The sequence below is a fragment of the Cydia pomonella genome, chromosome 28 (assembly GCF_033807575.1).
Source record: "Cydia pomonella isolate Wapato2018A chromosome 28, ilCydPomo1, whole genome shotgun sequence".
NCBI classification, from domain to species: domain Eukaryota; kingdom Metazoa; phylum Arthropoda; class Insecta; order Lepidoptera; family Tortricidae; genus Cydia; species Cydia pomonella.
This window is the reverse complement of record NC_084730.1, coordinates 445344-467005: the sequence shown is the minus strand read 5'-3', so window position 1 is coordinate 467005 and position 21662 is coordinate 445344. Positions and strand designations below refer to the sequence as shown.

At 50.5% G+C, this 21662-nt stretch overlaps 1 protein-coding gene and 1 long non-coding RNA gene across 2 annotated transcripts; both read left to right on the top strand.

The window, feature by feature from the left end:
• Positions 1 to 4003: 4003 nt before the first annotated feature.
• LOC133532991 (26S proteasome non-ATPase regulatory subunit 13) lies at positions 4004 to 15168 on the top strand. The gene is made up of 8 exons (XM_061871895.1): positions 4004 to 4163; positions 4246 to 4359; positions 4689 to 4824; positions 5736 to 5884; positions 6040 to 6199; positions 6321 to 6506; positions 10913 to 11053; positions 15016 to 15168. The coding sequence occupies exons 1-8, from the start codon at positions 4048 to 4050 to the stop codon at positions 15166 to 15168; spliced, it is 1155 nt and encodes a 384-aa protein (XP_061727879.1). The 5' UTR covers positions 4004 to 4047.
• A 3771-nt stretch (positions 15169 to 18939) lies between these two features.
• On the top strand, positions 18940 to 19822 carry LOC133532990 (uncharacterized). The gene is made up of 2 exons (XR_009801785.1): positions 18940 to 19040; positions 19708 to 19822. It is a non-coding gene; the product is annotated as an uncharacterized LOC133532990 (long non-coding RNA).
• Positions 19823 to 21662: the final 1840 nt, after the last annotated feature.

Sequence of the window (21662 nt, the reverse complement as noted above, 5' to 3'; positions counted from 1 at the left end):
CGCGTTCGTCACGTTATGATGTCGATCAAATTTACACTAGGGGTACAGTACCCCTAGTATAAATAAATTCGATTTTGAAACGTGACGTACGCGTTTGCGTTTAGTCTCATTTTGTATTGGATTTAGAAAGAGCACGCCAAGCGGGACGTTTTGGAAACTCAAAATCCTATACAAAATGAGACTTAACGCAAACGCGTTCGTCACGTTATGATGTCGATAAAATTTACACTAGGGGTACTGCTCATGTTGAAATAAACTACAATTCATTATTAGGGGTGCACATCGCAAGTAAAAAAATAATTTCCCATCATTCTTAACTATAGTATTACTTAACGAAATCTTATAATCCATTCCGATCAACAATTTAGTCTTATGTAATTTTATTATACGATCAAAAGAAACTACATTAAACCAGGGACTGACCGGTCCCATATCCCCTTCGAGGGTTTTAGAAGGGGTAAGTATTTCGTTCGACTTTGCTAACCAAAGCCGTTCCCGTTAAAAACCCCTTCATAAGGCTTTTTAAACGACTTTTAATACGGATCCCATCCCCATTATGAGGGTCTGTTTCACAATGTTCAAGGAAAGTCCTGAATAAAGCTACTTGCCACTTATCTGACGAATAAAGTCATCGTTGGCGTTTCACAATCTTCAAATAACCTTAACTGTTAAATAGATAAGTTTTTTGTCAAAAATGCTTTTATCGCTGATTGTACTTTTCTTTCAAAGTGCATGGTGGGGGTAAGTCAAGCGATCCCAGCGCATAAGGTGGTGAAAATTAGAACTAACTGCGGATAGTATCTTAACATTTCGTACAAGTTATATGGCTCGAAATGAAACTTTGATTTACGATTAATCCTGAAATATTCCTTTAAATTGTATGGTGTAAGGGACCATTGTCATCTGTATGAAATGCTTAATATAACTAAAATATTTAATTTGATAATTTTTAATACTGTATCCGTGTAAATAGCTTTGCAAATGCCACATATTATGTGATCTTTTTCTAGAAGAATGGGTATACCTAGGAAGTTATTTAACATCACGGACTTTTTTGTAGACCCATGAAAGAGAGACAACCCCACCATACATTGTGCTGTTATAGCTCAAACGGATTAGGCAGCATTTTCGATTAAAGCTCCTAGCCAGCGTGATTTTTTCCGACAACATCGTTATACTTCAAACAATTTACACAAAACCTTAACAAGTTATATACTTAAGCCTTCCTCAAGAATCACTCTATTGATAGATGAAAGTCGTATGAAAATCCGTTCAGTAGTTTTTAGTTTTGGAGTAGTTTTATAAGATGTGTACGCCTGTAACTCCAGTGGAGTTACATGCGCGTTGCCGACCCTAAACCCCCGTCCCCCTCGTTGAGCTCTGGCAACCTTACTCACCGGCAGGAACACAACACACCTTGTAATACACATAAACATGTGTAAAGAATATTAAAATAAATAAAACATTTTTCTTTCACTAGACGAACTCCACTGCATCGGGGTTAGTTGTCCAGTAGGCTATACATACGAGTAGGTACCTACTCGTTAAATGATGAATTGATGATATATCCTATATAATATATACGAGTACCTTCCCAATATATGATATTCTTCTTCTTCCTCGCGTTGTCCCGGCATTTTGCCACGGCTCATGGGAGCCTGGGGTCCGCTTGACAACGAATCCCAAGATTTGGCGTGGGCACCAGTTTTTACGAAAGCGACTGCCATCTGACCTTCCAACCCAGAGGGTTAACTAGGCCTTGTTTGGATTAGTCCGGTTTCCTCACGATGTTTTCCTTCACCGAAAAGCGGCTGGTAAAATATCAAATGATATTTCGTACATGAGTTCCGAAAAACTCATTGGTACGAGCCGGGGGGTTTGAACCCGCGACCTCCGGATTGCAAGTTACACGCTCTTACCGCTAGGCCACCAGCACTTCTTCCCAATATATGATATTGACCGTGTTAATTATTAATCTGTCGCGGCGACCTAGGTAGTAGCTGCCCAAACATCCGGCTGACTACGTGACTACCGACAGTACCGACCACCCTCCACGCAAGTAAGTTGTACGCGGCATATGTTTATGCCCTGCGGTATTGAAGCATATTGGACGCTAAGTAAGTATTCAAATAATGTTTTATAATGAAAATGATGATCATTATAATATTAGCTTAGTAAGTACACTCGAGTTCACAATTAGTATTGTATACAATCGTAATATAACGAAGAAAAGAGCACAAAGCTTGCTGAGTAGGGATGTAGTAGAATCATACAAGGCTCGGAAACCGGTTTAATTTCCAAACCGTTATCATGTACTTGGCGCAAAACCTTTTAATCTCGGTTTCGCTCGAAAAACCGTTATTTTAAAACCGGTTTTTTTTTAAGAACAGTTCTTGTCAAATTAAACGATTTATAACAATAAAAACCGGTTTCTTCCTGGTGTCTATGTTTACGCGGCTCACCATCAGGCCACCCGACCGTTGCGTCGCTCGTCGAATAAACCGGTGTTTTTAGGTTACAATAAAGTTCTTTAAACGTTCGCGTTCTTATAAAAGTTCGGAGGAATACCGAAATAAACCGGTATTTACCGATATTTTAAATACCGGTCCAGAGCCTTAGAATCATGTACCTACGTAGGTAAACAAACCAAAAGTATACAGCTACGATACGCAAGTAGCCGCGAGACCATTTGCTCCTTTCTAAATACAATTTCTAGACAGTTTTTGGCCACAGTAGCCTATAGAAACTAACAAGCAACGCTAAGAGGTCTTTGTAGTCTATGGGTGTTGCTATATTAAGGGTGTCACATGCGCGTTTCTGACTTATGAAGCAATTTTTTCTACTATACAACCTAAAATAAATACCTAATTAATCCACAAAAATCAAAATTTTATTTACTTTACTCCATAAGATTTTACGTAAAAAAGCCGACAAAATGAGGGCAGCACCACTCGTGCACCCAACAAAATTCGACCTGGTAATGTAACACAAAAATTTAGGCTTCCCTCTGTCTGTCGGTTTATCCATTCATATTGGACTTAACATCCATAACATAAAGGTATCCCTTAAAAATAATTATGTTCATATTCTAAATGCCAAGTACATATTCATCAAAACAACTAATTAAGAGAATCGTTTTACGAGGCAAACCTCAAATGTGTCACAACAAAATGTTTAAATCCGAAAGTGGTAGGTAGAGTCAGTCTAAGCTCTTTAAGCCGACTTGAACATAACTATAGCGAGGGAGTGTCATTATAAACTAATATTTTTCATAGTTTGGAATGTATTTAGTGACATTTCCACATGTTGTCATTGCAAATACCATGCAGAGTTAACTTGGTCCGACTCAACAAAAAATAGTCTCTTAGTCTACAGATTATTATTAAAGAAAACACCCATCATCATCATCGTCATAAAAAAGACGGCATATATATACGTATGGCTCTGTCCTAATAGTAATTATTTATTTTACATTGATTTTAGCCAAATCAAACCAATATAATAAATGTAGTTATCATAAATTATCCTTTTGAAAAATCACCCCCTTCTAATAAATTCTAAATGATATTAAGCATCCGCCATACAATTCAAATTTATAAGTATCTAATTTGTTCTACAAAAAAATAATCTTCATTACTGATCCACAAAAGCGTTCTAGATCGATTCAAATTGATTCTAAATCTAGATTTCGCAGACATGAGGAACTAGTGAAGCTATCTAGCGACAGGTAGTATTTAATCGTATACAGCTATTCGACAACAGATGGCAATGCTATCTTCTGATTAGAATCTGTGGCAATAAAGATTTTATACACGTGTAGGACTTATAAAAAATAATCTAGATAAATTATTACTCTGCATTATTTGAACTCGAAATAAGTGCAAAGCTCACATAATAAAGAATAATTTATCAAAAATTATTCGCCTAATATGACAATTCATTTATTTATCAGTTTTATAATGGTATGAATGCCAGTGTGTTACTGCCTTTAAGCTGTCAAACAATTTGCAGCTAACTTCATTTGCAATGACGTTACAGTTTTGAAAGATGGCGACCGTAAAGTTTGCAGTCATTGATGTAAACGATTTTTTATCCAAAAAGCAGGCAGCCGAGCCTGCTTTGGCAGCGGATTGGGCTAATTTGGAAGAACTATACAATAAAAAGTAAGTAGATACACCTCGTCTTACATTTTCGTCCAAAATGTTGCTTGTAAACAATCATAACCTCTGTGCTTTGTTTTTGCAGATTATGGCACCAACTCACGTTAAAATTGCAAGATTTCGTGAACCACCCGGCGCTACAGACCGGCGACTGCCTTATCCAACTGTACAACAACTTTTTAACGACCTTTGAGAACAAGTAAGTCAAAATGCAAGTCACTTTGTGGTTTATTGTTCGTGACGAAATCCACTTATATTTTCGTATAATATAAAGAAATACTCAAAAAGTGAGGAATAATATAAGCCTTAAGTACAAAATCACACAACTTGTTATTCAGTAAATCGTATAATTGACTACTTTTACCGTATGTTGTGGCTGATAATATTCTATGGCTTGGATTAGTGTTTTACCAGTATATATATATAAAAAAATAAGTATATAAGCGCCTATGTTGTTTTAGTGTTTAAAACATGTCACCCCAGTGCCCTTAAAGAGGCTCTTCTTAATTTTTCACCGGTATGTTCCAGAATAAACCCCCTCTCACTGGTCGAGATCACATCGCACATTGTCAAGCAGTTTGACAACAAGAAAGATGGCATCGCCTTCCTGGAGAAGGTGGAGAATAAGGTGAAGATGAATGACGAGGCACTGGCACTCTGCAAGGTGAGAAACTTTTATTAATTTAACACTTTCACTGAAAGAGGGGTTAAAAGACCCTATGCAAAGATTAGTTGGTTACAAGTTACACTATAGTATTTTTCAAACAGGAAGGGTATGCTGATATATGTCATCTCCATACATTTTATAACCTAAAACGTCAAACCCCGCAATATTTGTATCGTGATGACATCTATCAGCGTACTGTACCTATTTGAAAAATAGTATAAAGAAGGTGTTTAGTAATTTTGTTATTCATATCTACTTTCAAAAAGTTATTCTATTAGTTGTAATAAGTGGGCCACAAACCACTCGAGATTTCTAGGAGCGCTTAAATAGATCATTAAATTTATAGTAGGAACATAGCTTTATTTGACACCTTACGTATTAACCCTTTGACTGTCAAAGTTGTAAACTGACGTGTGCCTGCAGTCCAATATAAAAAACATGTCTTATGAAGATCACTCAGATACAGGCAACTGTATAAATAAATCAGTTGTTTCAACTGCCTGCCTGATTAATAAATAATAATAAATATAAACCTTTGTGCATTCTGATAAGATTCACAATAAGATGCAGTGCAATGTTCTTGTATGTCATTCACAAATTATAGTCCAAATTAGTCATCCTCACACCCTAGAACCTAAATGGCCACAGTTTAAGAGGAATTTTCTCCCGCGGATGCTCCCTCCCTTCTGTGATTTCGAGGTTTTCTCTAAGGTGGAGTTCTTCAAAAAAGCAGTGAACAGGTTTTTAAAGGGTTGGCAACGTGCATGTAACACTTCTGGAGTTGCACTGCTTACCATCAGGCAGGTTGTAAGATTGTTTGCCACCGTTGTGGTATTTAAGAAAAGTTAAGAAATGACTTAATTTGTCTTAATGAACATAGTCTAAACGTAATATTTTTAAAATTGCAGGTGCTTCAAGGTGAAATCTACCTAGAACAGCTGAACGACCTGGATGCCACAGAGAAGATTATTGAGGAACTCGAAGGCTCATTGGAGGATGCCGACGGAGTCACTCCGGTGCATGGCCGGTTTTACAAACTGGCTTCGGAGTACTACAGGTATTTTATATTCCAAAAACCTGGATGCCACGGAGGAGATTAGAGTCGGGCGGGCCTGTTCACATAATTTCACAATTGTACCGGTTTGGTCTTTTAGTATAGTAGGACACGTAGTGTCGACATAGTGAGCATAACGAGTGACGGTGGTGTGGCAGGGTGCGCGGGCCCATGGCGCGCTACTACCGCGCGGCGCTGCGCTACGTGGGCTGCGCGGAGGGCGGCGCGCTGCTGCCGCCGCACGAGCGCCGCGCGCTGGCGCGCTCGCTGGCCGTCGCCGCCGTCGTGGCGCCCAACGTGTACGACCTGGGCGAGCTGGTGAGCGCTTCCAACGTTTCAGTCACATTAACTAACAGGAAATGTTAAGTAACGGCTCGTAATAAGAAACACTCGTGGCGCACGAGAGGCTACAATTGAAATATAATTGTTATGTGTCCAGCTGGCCCACCCCATCCTGGAGTCCCTGGAGAACACGCCGGACGCGTGGGCCAAGGAGCTGGTCCGCGCCGTGTCCCGCGGCGACGTGGCCGCCTTCGAGGCGCTGCGCGGCGCCGCGCCCGCGCCGGAGCTGCGCCGCGCCGACCACGGCGTGCGGCAGAAGGTCGCCATCACCTGCCTCATGGAGGTCAGTGCCGAGGTCACCCCCTCCTGGACCCCTGGACCGCCCGCCGGACTGATCAGTGTGAGGCAGAAGGTCGCCATCACCTGCCTCATGGAGGTCAGTGCCGAGGTCACCCTCTCCTGGAGCCCTGGACCGCCCGCCGGACTGATCAGTGTGAGGCAGAAGGTCGCCATCACCTGCCTCATGGAGGTCAGTGCCGAGGTCACCCCCTCCTGGACCCCTGGACCGCCCGCCGGACTGATCAGTGTGAGGCAGAAGGTCGCCATCACCTGCCTCATGGAGGTCAGTGCCGAGGTCACCCTCTCCTGGAGCCCTGGACCGCCCGCCGGACTGATCAGTGTGAGGCAGAAGGTCGCCATCACCTGCCTCATGGAGGTCAGTGCCGAGGTCACCCCCTCCTGGACCCCTGGACCGCCCGCCGGACTGATCAGTGTGAGGCAGAAGGTCGCCATCACCTGCCTCATGGAGGTCAGTGCCGAGGTCACCCTCTCCTGGAGCCCTGGACCGCCCGCCGGACTGATCAGTGTGAGGCAGAAGGTCGCCATCACCTGCCTCATGGAGGTCAGTGCCGAGGTCACCCCCTCCTGGAGCCCTGGACCGCCCGCCGGACTGATCAGTGTGAGGCAGAAGGTCGCCATCACCTGCCTCATGGAGGTCAGTGCCGAGGTCACCCCCTCCTGGACCCCTGGACCGCCCGCCGGACTGATCAGTGTGAGGCAGAAGGTCGCCATCACCTGCCTCATGGAGGTCAGTGCCGAGGTCACCCCCTCCTGGAGCCCTGGACCGCCCGCCGGACTGATCAGTGTGAGGCAGAAGGTCGCCATCACCTGCCTCATGGAGGTCAGTGCCGAGGTCACCCCCTCCTGGACCCCTGGACCGCCCGCCGGACTGATCAGTGTGAGGCAGAAGGTCGCCATCACCTGCCTCATGGAGGTCAGTGCCGAGGTCACCCCCTCCTGGAGCCCTGGACCGCCCGCCGGACTGATCAGTGTGAGGCAGAAGGTCGCCATCACCTGCCTCATGGAGGTCAGTGCCGAGGTCACCCCCTCCTGGAGCCCTGGACCGCCCGCCGGACTGATCAGTGTGAGGCAGAAGGTCGCCATCACCTGCCTCATGGAGGTCAGTGCCGAGGTCACCCCCTCCTGGACCCCTGGACCGCCCGCCGGACTGATCAGTGTGAGGCAGAAGGTCGCCATCACCTGCCTCATGGAGGTCAGTGCCGAGGTCACCCCCTCCTGGAGCCCTGGACCGCCCGCCGGACTGATCAGTGTGAGGCAGAAGGTCGCCATCACCTGCCTCATGGAGGTCAGTGCCGAGGTCACCCCCTCCTGGACCCCTGGACCGCCCGCCGGACTGATCAGTGTGAGGCAGAAGGTCGCCATCACCTGCCTCATGGAGGTCAGTGCCGAGGTCACCCCCTCCTGGAGCCCTGGACCGCCCGCCGGACTGATCAGTGTGAGGCAGAAGGTCGCCATCACCTGCCTCATGGAGGTCAGTGCCGAGGTCACCCCCTCCTGGAGCCTTGGACCGCCCGCCGGACTGATCAGTGTGAGGCAGAAGGTCGCCATCACCTGCCTCATGGAGGTCAGTGCCGAGGTCACCCCCTCCTGGACCCCTGGACCGCCCGCCGGACTGATCAGTGTGAGGCAGAAGGTCGCCATCACCTGCCTCATGGAGGTCAGTGCCGAGGTCACCCCCTCCTGGAGCCCTGGACCGCCCGCCGGACTGATCAGTGTGAGGCAGAAGGTCGCCATCACCTGCCTCATGGAGGTCAGTGCCGAGGTCACCCCCTCCTGGAGCCCTAGACCGCCCGCCGGACTGATCAGTGTGAGGCAGAAGGTCGCCATCACCTGCCTCATGGAGGTCAGTGCCGAGGTCACCCCCTCCTGGACCCCTGGACCGCCCGCCGGACTGATCAGTGTGAGGCAGAAGGTCGCCATCACCTGCCTCATGGAGGTCAGTGCCGAGGTCACCCCCTCCTGGAGCCCTGGACCGCCCGCCGGACTGATCAGTGTGAGGCAGAAGGTCGCCATCACCTGCCTCATGGAGGTCAGTGCCGAGGTCACCCCCTCCTGGAGCCCTGGACCGCCCGCCGGACTGATCAGTGTGAGGCAGAAGGTCGCCATCACCTGCCTCATGGAGGTCAGTGCCGAGGTCACCCCCTCCTGGACCCCTGGACCGCCCGCCGGACTGATCAGTGTGAGGCAGAAGGTCGCCATCACCTGCCTCATGGAGGTCAGTGCCGAGGTCACCCCCTCCTGGAGCCCTGGACCGCCCGCCGGACTGATCAGTGTGAGGCAGAAGGTCGCCATCACCTGCCTCATGGAGGTCAGTGCCGAGGTCACCCCCTCCTGGACCCCTGGACCGCCCGCCGGACTGATCAGTGTGAGGCAGAAGGTCGCCATCACCTGCCTCATGGAGGTCAGTGCCGAGGTCACCCCCTCCTGGAGCCCTGGACCGCCCGCCGGACTGATCAGTGTGAGGCAGAAGGTCGCCATCACCTGCCTCATGGAGGTCAGTGCCGAGGTCACCCCCTCCTGGAGCCTTGGACCGCCCGCCGGACTGATCAGTGTGAGGCAGAAGGTCGCCATCACCTGCCTCATGGAGGTCAGTGCCGAGGTCACCCCCTCCTGGACCCCTGGACCGCCCGCCGGACTGATCAGTGTGAGGCAGAAGGTCGCCATCACCTGCCTCATGGAGGTCAGTGCCGAGGTCACCCCCTCCTGGAGCCCTGGACCGCCCGCCGGACTGATCAGTGTGAGGCAGAAGGTCGCCATCACCTGCCTCATGGAGGTCAGTGCCGAGGTCACCCCCTCCTGGAGCCCTGGACCGCCCGCCGGACTGATCAGTGTGAGGCAGAAGGTCGCCATCACCTGCCTCATGGAGGTCAGTGCCGAGGTCACCCCCTCCTGGACCCCTGGACCGCCCGCCGGACTGATCAGTGTGAGGCAGAAGGTCGCCATCACCTGCCTCATGGAGGTCAGTGCCGAGGTCACCCCCTCCTGGAGCCCTGGACCGCCCGCCGGACTGATCAGTGTGAGGCAGAAGGTCGCCATCACCTGCCTCATGGAGGTCAGTGCCGAGGTCACCCCCTCCTGGACCCCTGGACCGCCCGCCGGACTGATCAGTGTGAGGCAGAAGGTCGCCATCACCTGCCTCATGGAGGTCAGTGCCGAGGTCACCCCCTCCTGGAGCCCTGGACCGCCCGCCGGACTGATCAGTGTGAGGCAGAAGGTCGCCATCACCTGCCTCATGGAGGTCAGTGCCGAGGTCACCCCCTCCTGGACCCCTGGACCGCCCGCCGGACTGATCAGTGTGAGGCAGAAGGTCGCCATCACCTGCCTCATGGAGGTCAGTGCCGAGGTCACCCCCTCCTGGAGCCCTGGACCGCCCGCCGGACTGATCAGTGTGAGGCAGAAGGTCGCCATCACCTGCCTCATGGAGGTCAGTGCCGAGGTCACCCCCTCCTGGACCCCTGGACCGCCCGCCGGACTGATCAGTGTGAGGCAGAAGGTCGCCATCACCTGCCTCATGGAGGTCAGTGCCGAGGTCACCCCCTCCTGGAGCCCTGGACCGCCCGCCGGACTGATCAGTGTGAGGCAGAAGGTCGCCATCACCTGCCTCATGGAGGTCAGTGCCGAGGTCACCCCCTCCTGGAGCCCTGGACCGCCCGCCGGACTGATCAGTGTGAGGCAGAAGGTCGCCATCACCTGCCTCATGGAGGTCAGTGCCGAGGTCACCCCCTCCTGGACCCCTGGACCGCCCGCCGGACTGATCAGTGTGAGGCAGAAGGTCGCCATCACCTGCCTCATGGAGGTCAGTGCCGAGGTCACCCCCTCCTGGACCCCTGGACCACATGCCGGACTGATCAGTGTGAGGCAGAAGGTCGCCATTACTCGCCTTATGGAGATAAATATTGCTAGTTCACCTCATCCTGAAGTCTCAAAGAGTAAACTTATAACATTCATATAACCAGTTTGCCCCGTAACTTACCTAAGGAAGCGTAGCTGTCTTGTCGTAACTCTGGGCTTCAATCATAGCCTCGCAGAGTTGACTGAAGCGTGCAAAGAAAGGTCGCGACCATTTGCCGTATGGACTAGTATATGGTTCCAGTTCCAGCTAGCTGGCTCACCCCATCTCGCAGTATCCAGAGCACATCTACAAAATTTAAGAAACTATTTTCTCCCGTTTGTAACTTTTCTATTCCCCTAACCTATGGAATCAAAAAGCATAAAAATTTTTTTTTTACTAAACTACAGTTTTTCCAGAATCTGTAAATGTCGATATTTGTCAATTAAAAAAATTAAGTCTTCTAAGACCGTTTTGACATAACAGCACGGGCTCGAGTATCTGCTCTCAGTGCCTCGTTTAAAAAATACGCTCTTCATACTTAAATTGTTATGTTTCAGATGGCATTCAACCGCACTTCGGCGACCCGCAAGCTGACGTTTGCCGAGATCGCTCAGGAGGCTCGGGTGCCGCTGAACGAAGTGGAACTGCTCGTCATGAAGGCTCTGGCGGAGAAACTCATCCGGGGACACATTGATCAAGTTAGTATCGTATTATAATATTATACCACACTTATTATTCTTATTAGATATTATAAGACAACTGCTCAGGAAGTGGAGTTGCTCGGTATGAATTTTTTGACCGATTAACTCTTCCGGGGACATATTGATCAAGTTAGTGTTGTATTATGATATAATAACACACGTATTACTGAGTGACTGCTTACCATCAGGCGGGCCGTATGCTTGTTTGCCACCGACGTAGTATATAAAAAAAAAAAGACAAATGCTCAGGAGGCTCGGGTGCCCCGAAGTGGAAGTGCTCGTTATGAAGGCTCTGGTGGAGAAACTAATTTGTCAACTATTGCGATTTTTTTATTTAGTGTATGTAACGAAGTGGAGTTCGAAATATAGTTAATTTCTAAACGGTTGTCGCGATCCCAGTAATCGTTTTCATTTTTTTTGACATGGTCATCACACCTCTGCCATTTTTCTGCCGTGAACTCCGAAAATAATAAATTAGAATACAAGTACAAATGGTACACATTTTTTCTGCAGCTTGAAAACTCTGTCAATGTCTTTGCAATTGCCCCATAAGATGATGCCATAGCGGAGGTTGGACATTATATGGCCATGAAAAGCCGATACCGCTGCTTGCCTGGAAGCGATATTCCTCAATCGCTTTCGATCGGCTAATCGCGTTAGGATCGCAAAGCTATTTTTTTATTTTAATTACATACACACAACCATCGTTACAGGCTATCCTAATTCGACAGTATGGAATTTGACACACAAAAGAAAAGAATTACATAGGTATATAGTAAATAGATTATTACAAGCTACAGTAACACAATACATACAGCGTGGCCCTTGTGAATTCGCTCAAAGAACAAAGAACCAAATCTAACTCGATCGCTACTCGATTAAGTGTCCGAATTGCGCGCGTAAAGGGGGCCTGGCGAAGGAGTTGCGTTATTCTTCCCTCATAAATACTTTCAGAACGATACCTGTTTCATTTGCAGGCATAGACGTAGTATTTAATATAGACGTGCAAATCGCGAGCGCCCGTGAGCGAAAAAGCAATGTGATGAACTTAAAAACATGTTTTAAGATTTCTGTAAATATAACGTACGTGGTTTGGTCCGGCTATTTGTTACCCGCCGCTGCCGTAACTGATATGAAATTTATGGTGGGGAATAATATGTTATGCAATCGTGATATAATAGATAATCTATCTCGTACCTTACTTAAGCAACTCAGCAAGCTTCGTTGCCTAAACACGATTATATCAAATATAAGTGCGCGACTATTTGTCGCTCGTTTCGGTTTTTTTATGGGAGCGTGGCGGCATGTTTGGGATATTTTTTTTAAATAGATCACTACAGCATATCGAAATGATTATAGTTGAGTTGGGGGTCCATACATGAAAAGTACGCAATTATAGCTTGATATACGAAATCTTATTCAACCATTACAGTTAGGATCAGAAATGTATGAAATAATCTGGATCCGGATCCGCGGATCTTCCCATACATTTCAGATCCGTCGTGCAAACCCTAATTATACTCGTCGAGTAGAAAAAAAGGGGTCCATATTGGGTTGCTTAAACGTTTAAGTCATATCTTTGATACGCATAACAACTTGTGTTATAATCATATTCCTTCCTATTTAGTTACATATATACAAAGTCTAAGTAATTAGTTTATGTGCATACGTATATACACTAAGTCTCTCTAAACACTTGTAATGTTGTAAACCGCATGTTAGTGTTAAGTATTAAGTGGTATTAGGTATATGTTCTTCGTGAGATACGTATATGGAAGCATCTGTATTTAAGGACATTTATGCTATTTAAGTATTTTTTGTTCATGCCATGTATGTTTTCTGTGTTATCTCCTCAATAAAAAAAAAAAAAATCATTGCGCGTACAAATGAAAAATCATATCATATTGTATCATACATTTTTAGCCATAATATTTGATGATATGACATATATTATTTGATGATGATGACATATAGCAGTCATATATTTTTTGTGCCTAAGGAAGCGAACCTAAAATTTTATGCGAATTGATAACTATAAAAATTATGACATAATTCATTTATGACAAAAACCCAATTATGTTCAGGATAAATTCTCACTAAAGATTTTTATGACTCACAATATGCATAAAGTGTTATGACAATTAATAAGTTTTTGGCAAAAATTTCATTTTTGGTGCAAGCTTATATCGCTGACTGTACTTTTTTTTTCATAGGCAACTAATACTCATCGAGACAATTCTAAAAACCCCAAACACAATTAGGTTGCGTTGTTTTATCACAGAGTTCCTATGGCTACCTCCTGACTCCATCATCAGATCAGCTTGATGGTACCATAATATTGCATTGTCACCCGACTTACATATGTATGCAAATTTTCAGTTTCATCGGAAACCGGGAAGGGCGTCAAATTTTACTTGCCAGATTTGTCCCATACATACTAACAGGGCAAGTCAAGTAAAAGCTTGTAATAATTTTTAAGAAAAAAAAAACTGACTTCAATGACTGGTGAAAGAACGATTATTTTTGATTTCATACAATGAAATTAAAAAGACAGCGTGTATGCCTAATTATGTAGAAAAGGAGGTAACATGTTGTTTTTTGTCACTGCACCCACCTTGACACGTTTCAGATTTGCCCTATGGTTGACTGGTAAGATACCCGCAATAGGGTATTCGACTGTATTTAAGATAAATATAAAAATGTGCCTTGTAAACCTAACTGCTTGACAAACATGAAAAGAGAACAAATTGCCAAACGTGAACTATGCATCGTTGAAGAGTTCCGTTCTGTTCATCATCAGCACAAAAATAAAATAAATAAATAAATAAGCACGTCCACTTCATCAAATGTAAATACTTGATTTGTGGATAAAAATACTAAGATTACTATATATATGTCTTTAACATTTGAGGAGTTCCCTTGATTCCTCATGGACCCCATCGTCAGAACTCGAACTTGACAAAAAATTATCTTGAAAATCTAATTTGCTTAACAAACACAGCGAAGAGGACAAATCGCCAAACGTGTACTATGCGCCGTTGAAGAGTTCCATTCTGATCATCAAACCCACATCCACCACTCCACTCCACTTCATCAAATGTCACTTTTTTAAATGTAAATGCTTGATTTATTAAAGAAAATACAAAAATCACTATATATATATGTCTTTCACATTTCAAGAGTTCCCTCGATTCCTTATGGATCCCATCATCAGAACTGAGTTTTGGCAAAAACGGGACCAATCTGTATATATTATATAGATTCAAGCAAAAAAATAATTTTCAAAATCGGTTCAGAAATGACGGAGTTATCAAGTAACAAACATTGAAAACAAAAAAAAAAACATACACACCGAATTGATAACCTCCTCCTTTTGAAATCTTGAAGTTGGTTAAAAATATGACAAAAGTTGTCATGCGACCAGAGGGAGTCCCAAAAAAAGTGGGACAAGGATAAATAATATTAAAATTTTTTTTGTTGCTACTCGTGCTGAAAGTTCCATAAGGTCCGAGCGTCGCACTGACCCTCGGTGCGGAGCGATCCGCATTGACCATATGTATGAAGTTCACGTCCGCGCGTACCCGTAAGCTATACTCTGAAACGTTCCCTAAACTTATAATCCAAGATCCCGGAGCCGCCAGACCTTATTTTCTCATGACTAAATTGTATGGGATAATGTAGGTTTAGTATGTACTTCCGACGTATCGGTATGATGGAAAGGGACAAACGATGATCAGCGGCATCGTAACTTTAGTACACGTTTATAAATAAGGGGGTAAAAGTACATACTACATTATCCCATACATTTTAGTCATGAGAAAATAAGGTATGGCGGCTCCGGGATCTTGCTCTATCAATATATTACCTACTGGTCCGAAGCGGTCAGCGCGACGCTAACCGTTTCGGTCCCCCCCCCCCCCCCCTCACGTGACCTATACATGTTGTGCGTGTCGCGGCAGGTGAGCTCCACGGTGTCGGTGACGTGGGTCCGGCCGCGCGCCCTGCCGCGCGCCGCCGCCGCCGCGCTGGCCGCCCGCCTCGACACGTGGCGCGCCGCCGCCCGCGCCGCCGCCGACCTGCTGGGCGCGCAGCCCGACCTGCTCACTCTCTAGGTGAGCCACATCACTGCCTGCACTGTGCGCCGCCCGCCTCGACACGTGGCGCGCCGCCGCCCGCGCCGCCGCCGACCTGCTGGGCGCGCAGCCCGACCTGCTCACTCTCTAGGTGAGCCACATCACTGCCTGCACTGTGCGCCGCCCGCCTCGACACGTGGCGCGCCGCCGCCCGCGCCGCCGCCGACCTGCTGGGCGCGCAGCCCGACCTGCTCACTCTCTAGGTGAGCCACATCACTGCCTGCACTGTGCGCCGCCCGCCTCGACACGTGGCGCGCCGCCGCCCGCGCCGCCGCCGACCTGCTGGGCGCGCAGCCCGACCTGCTCACTCTCTAGGTGAGCCACATCACTGCCTGCACTGTGCGCCGCCCGCCTCGACACGTGGCGCGCCGCCGCCCGCGCCGCCGCCGACCTGCTGGGCGCGCAGCCCGACCTGCTCACTCTCTAGGTGAGCCACATCACTGCCTGCACTGTGCGCCGCCCGCCTCGACACGTGGCGCGCCGCCGCCCGCGCCGCCGCCGACCTGCTGGGCGCGCAGCCCGACCTGCTCACTCTCTAGGTGAGCCACATCACTGCCTGCACTGTGCGCCGCCCGCCTCGACACGTGGCGCGCCGCCGCCCGCGCCGCCGCCGACCTGCTGGGCGCGCAGCCCGACCTGCTCACTCTCTAGGTGAGCCACATCACTGCCTGCACTGTGCGCCGCCCGCCTCGACACGTGGCGCGCCGCCGCCCGCGCCGCCGCCGACCTGCTGGGCGCGCAGCCCGACCTGCTCACTCTCTAGGTGAGCCACATCACTGCCTGCACTGTGCGCCGCCCGCCTCGACACGTGGCGCGCCGCCGCCCGCGCCGCCGCCGACCTGCTGGGCGCGCAGCCCGACCTGCTCACTCTCTAGGTGAGCCACATCACTGCCTGCACTGTGCGCCGCCCGCCTCGACACGTGGCGCGCCGCCGCCCGCGCCGCCGCCGACCTGCTGGGCGCGCAGCCCGACCTGCTCACTCTCTAGGTGAGCCACATCACTGCCTGCACTGTGCGCCGCCCGCCTCGACACGTGGCGCGCCGCCGCCCGCGCCGCCGCCGACCTGCTGGGCGCGCAGCCCGACCTGCTCACTCTCTAGGTGAGCCACATCACTGCCTGCACTGTGCGCCGCCCGCCTCGACACGTGGCGCGCCGCCGCCCGCGCCGCCGCCGACCTGCTGGGCGCGCAGCCCGACCTGCTCACTCTCTAGGTGAGCCACATCACTGCCTGCACTGTGCGCCGCCCGCCTCGACACGTGGCGCGCCGCCGCCCGCGCCGCCGCCGACCTGCTGGGCGCGCAGCCCGACCTGCTCACTCTCTAGGTGAGCCACATCACTGCCTGCACTGTGCGCCGCCCGCCTCGACACGTGGCGCGCCGCCGCCCGCGCCGCCGCCGACCTGCTGGGCGCGCAGCCCGACCTGCTCACTCTCTAGGTGAGCCACATCACTGCCTGCACTGTGCGCCGCCCGCCTCGACACGTGGCGCGCCGCCGCCCGCGCCGCCGCCGACCTGCTGGGCGCGCAGCCCGACCTGCTCACTCTCTAGGTGAGCCACATCACTGCCTGCACTGTGCGCCGCCCGCCTCGACACGTGGCGCGCCGCCGCCCGCGCCGCCGCCGACCTGCTGGGCGCGCAGCCCGACCTGCTCACTCTCTAGGTGAGCCACATCACTGCCTGCACTGTGCGCCGCCCGCCTCGACACGTGGCGCGCCGCCGCCCGCGCCGCCGCCGACCTGCTGGGCGCGCAGCCCGACCTGCTCACTCTCTAGGTGAGCCACATCACTGCCTGCACTGTGCGCCGCCCGCCTCGACACGTGGCGCGCCGCCGCCCGCGCCGCCGCCGACCTGCTGGGCGCGCAGCCCGACCTGCTCACTCTCTAGGTGAGCCACATCACTGCCTGCACTGTGCGCCGCCCGCCTCGACACGTGGCGCGCCGCCGCCCGCGCCGCCGCCGACCTGCTGGGCGCGCAGCCCGACCTGCTCACTCTCTAGGTGAGCCACATCACTGCCTGCACTGTGCGCCGCCCGCCTCGACACGTGGCGCGCCGCCGCCCGCGCCGCCGCCGACCTGCTGGGCGCGCAGCCCGACCTGCTCACTCTCTAGGTGAGCCACATCACTGCCTGCACTGTGCGCCGCCCGCCTCGACACGTGGCGCGCCGCCGCCCGCGCCGCCGCCGACCTGCTGGGCGCGCAGCCCGACCTGCTCACTCTCTAGGTGAGCCACATCACTGCCTGCACTGTGCGCCGCCCGCCTCGACACGTGGCGCGCCGCCGCCCGCGCCGCCGCCGACCTGCTGGGCGCGCAGCCCGACCTGCTCACTCTCTAGGTGAGCCACATCACTGCCTGCACTGTGCGCCGCCCGCCTCGACACGTGGCGCGCCGCCGCTCGCGCCGCCGCCGACCTGCTGGGCGCGCAGCCCGACCTGCTCACTCTCTAGGTGAGCCACATCACTGCCTGCACTGTGCGCCGCCCGCCTCGACACGTGGCGCGCCGCCGCCCGCGCCGCCGCCGACCTGCTGGGCGCGCAGCCCGACCTGCTCACTCTCTAGGTGAGCCACATCACTGCCTGCACTGTGCGCCGCCCGCCTCGACACGTGGCGCGCCGCCGCCCGCGCCGCCGCCGACCTGCTGGGCGCGCAGCCCGACCTGCTCACTCTCTAGGTGAGCCACATCACTGCCTGCACTGTGCGCCGCCCGCCTCGACACGTGGCGCGCCGCCGCCCGCGCCGCCGCCGACCTGCTGGGCGCGCAGCCCGACCTGCTCACTCTCTAGGTGAGCCACATCACTGCCTGCACTGTGCGCCGCCCGCCTCGACACGTGGCGCGCCGCCGCCCGCGCCGCCGCCGACCTGCTGGGCGCGCAGCCCGACCTGCTCACTCTCTAGGTGAGCCACATCACTGCCTGCCCTGTGCGCCGCCCGCCTCGACACGTGGCGCGCCGCCGCCCGCGCCGCCGCCGACCTGCTGGGCGCGCAGCCCGACCTGCTCACTCTCTAGGTGAGCCACATCACTGCCTGCACTGTGCGCCGCCCGCCTCGACACGTGGCGCGCCGCCGCCGACCTGCTGGGCGCGCAGCCCGACCTGCTCACTCTCTAGGTGAGCCACATCACTGCCTGCCCTGTGCGCCGCCCGCCTCGACACGTGGCGCGCCGCCGCCGACCTGCTGGGCGCGCAGCCCGACCTGCTCACTCTCTAGGTGAGCCACATCACTGCCTGCACTGTGCGCCGCCCGCCTCGACACGTGGCGCGCCGCCGCCCGCGCCGCCGCCGACCTGCTGGGCGCGCAGCCCGACCTGCTCACTCTCTAGGTGAGCCACATCACTGCCTGCACTGTGCGCCGCCCGCCTCGACACGTGGCGCGCCGCCGCCCGCGCCGCCGCCGACCTGCTGGGCGCGCAGCCCGACCTGCTCACTCTCTAGGTGAGCCACATCACTGCCTGCACTGTGCGCCGCCCGCCTCGACACGTGGCGCGCCGCCGCCGACCTGCTGGGCGCGCAGCCCGACCTGCTCACTCTCTAGGTGAGCCACATCACTGCCTGCCCTGTGCGCCGCCCGCCTCGACACGTGGCGCGCCGCCGCCGACCTGCTGGGCGCGCAGCCCGACCTGCTCACTCTCTAGGTGAGCCACATCACTGCCTGCACTGTGCGCCGCCCGCCTCGACACGTGGCGCGCCGCCGCCCGCGCCGCCGCCGACCTGCTGGGCGCGCAGCCCGACCTGCTCACTCTCTAGGTGAGCCACATCACTGCCTGCACTGTGCGCCGCCCGCCTCGACACGTGGCGCGCCGCCGCCCGCGCCGCCGCCGACCTGCTGGGCGCGCAGCCCGACCTGCTCACTCTCTAGGTGAGCCACATCACTGCCTGCACTGTGCGCCGCCCGCCTCGACACGTGGCGCGCCGCCCGACCTGCTCACACCTCACCATCACCTCTCTGCAGCTGACTATTCATATGAATAGCTGACGGTCTTTCCACCGCGATACACTCAATTGACTGTTCTTTAATTCATGATAGCATCTTAACTATCATCTGTCAAAGTATCAGCCGGGAGGCGATGACTCACGAAATATGGTACTCGGGGGCTGGACATCGGCACCTGAACGTGACATGTTTGCGTGGAAATAACTGACTGTACTGTGAATGTCTAAAGTACTCTTGTTTTGATGTCATCTATATTTTGTCCAGTTATATTTTATGTTTTACAGTACATATCTACTTTACCGCACTAGTGCGATAGTTAGCACATTACGTAACTTTGTCGAAAATCTAAAGGGCCATATGTACTGTAAAACGTTGTAACGATACATGTGCGAATAGGCAATTCGCAACTCGTGTCAATTTAAAACACTCCCTTCGGTCGTGTTTTAATTTATCGCCACTCGTGTCGAAATATATTGGCTTGTCATGAATGCCGTGTAAATATATTGTTAATAAATAAATAGTAATATTAGTGATTTCTATAAATTACAATAATTACAATTACATAATTAATATCATTGTTATTTTGTTCCAGATTCGCAGCTGGTCTTCGAGAGTTCCCGCTATTAATATTACCCATAGATTAATGTATTTGTAACAAACCCGACTAATGTCATGTTGCTATAAAAACAATAAAACAACATAACATACCTGTGTTTTTATTTATAATCCTTCATTTGTGTGTGATGGTCAGAAATCCTGGGTTTCAATGGGTTATTCCCACTAGTTCCCACCAAGTTGTTACCAGTGGTAACTACTGGGATTTTTCTCACCTTTTACCACTGGTAACCACTGGATTTGTTTTTTAAATCGGTTCACATGATAGAGAATTATCCTCGAAAAACAACATACGTGCAGTACATCGCGCAAATTTGTTAGACCTTTTGCTGATAGATGGCGCTGTACAGAATTATACTTACAACCTAGTATTGGTACCTCAGATCTGGGGGTACGGTAGGGCCCCCGCCAAGAACGAGCAAAGTGAAGCGCAAGGGCACTACCTATACCTTTTCTCGGAGCACACGTCGTTTTTTTGAACCCTTGTAACTTGTGTTTGGATTAAACCAGCGGTGGCAGCATTGGTTCAATTTTTATCACTCACTCAATTCAATTTTTGAGTTCAATTTTTGTCACTATGCCAGTCACTTTCGCGCGTACATACTTGTTAGAACGTGCCAGGCATAGTGTCAAATGATAAAGAGCCGCCCATCTTAGCCCTACAGATAAACTAAATTCTCGGGATATAATGTCGGTAGTTAACTTATTCAAAATAAAAAATTTCAATTGCATAGCTCTCATACTTTGGATTGTATTCATATCTATAAAACCCCGATTTCGTCACCGACTCGCTCACTGATGATCATCAAAATCCTTAGGGTACTTCCTTAAGTCCTAGGAAGCTGAAATTTGATATGTAGGATAGTATTAGTACTCAAACAACAAAAAAAATTGAAATTTTTTACCCCTAAGGGAGTGGAATTTCGCCAAGACTCGCTGTCAAAAAGTTATCAGATCTTTTGTGGAGCCAAGCTTCTAACTCTACAAGCCCTAACTTCACTAACTCTACACCTTAGTCAACATATGTGTGGCTTAGCCGTTTCGTTACTACAAGAAGTATGTATAATAAAAAATAATTAATAGTGAATACATTTTTCACCTTACGCCCGTGTGACGGTAGCGAACCTAGAGGTTAAACTAGGCCTTTCGGATTCGTCCGGTTTCCTCACGGTTTTCCTTCACCGAAAAGAGACTGGTAAATCATCATTCGCTTGCCCTTATCCCATTCATTTGGGGTCGGCGCAGCATGTCTTTTCCTTCCATATCTGAAAAATTATATTTCGAAGAGACTGGTAAATATGAAATGATATTTCGTACATAAGTTCCGAAAAAGTACGAGACGGGGTTTGAACCCGTGACCTCCGGATTGCAAGTCGCACGCTCTTTTCGCTAAGCCCGCTTAAATAATTACTGGCTAGAAGGAGCAAGGAATTCTATCGATCCATCAAATGCCGTAATGTATTGAAAAACGCATGCGATCATCGGTGACGTTTGGAGAGGCCATTGGATGAAGTTCAGTGACTGTGTCCACTTTGCCTGAACATACCTCATAAAAGTCATATCTCAGATTTATAATTCAAGATCAAAAACAGTAAAGTATAATATAATAATCAATCAATTTTTCGTGTTATGGCTCCATCAAGATGTTGATGATTCTGCCAATGTCGAGGTTGGATAAGACACGGCTAGTATATGAATATACCATCCATTTACAAAAATCCCGCCATAATGAATTCACGTGACGTTTTTAAAATGTTGCCATATAAATGCCACGGGCTAAAATCTAATTATCGATTCTAGTGAAATTAAAGTTTCTGAAGTAAATATCTACTTCATTCGCTATTCAGTTATGTATAACGTGATCAAAAAAATATAATAATTAATTTATACGTAGAATTTATTGATAAATTGTCAATAAAAAGGCAATAATGT

Excerpts from the sequence above, each read along its gene's own strand:
- LOC133532991 (XM_061871895.1), top strand. The coding sequence starts at position 4,048 with ATGGCGACCGTAAAGTTTGCAGTCATTGATGTAAACGATTTTTTATCC. Across the intron at positions 5,885-6,039 it reads CTGGCTTCGGAGTACTACAG|GGTGCGCGGGCCCATGGCGC; the intron begins GTATTTTATATT and ends GTGGTGTGGCAG. Across the intron at positions 6,507-10,912 it reads CCATCACCTGCCTCATGGAG|ATGGCATTCAACCGCACTTC; the intron begins GTCAGTGCCGAG and ends GTTATGTTTCAG.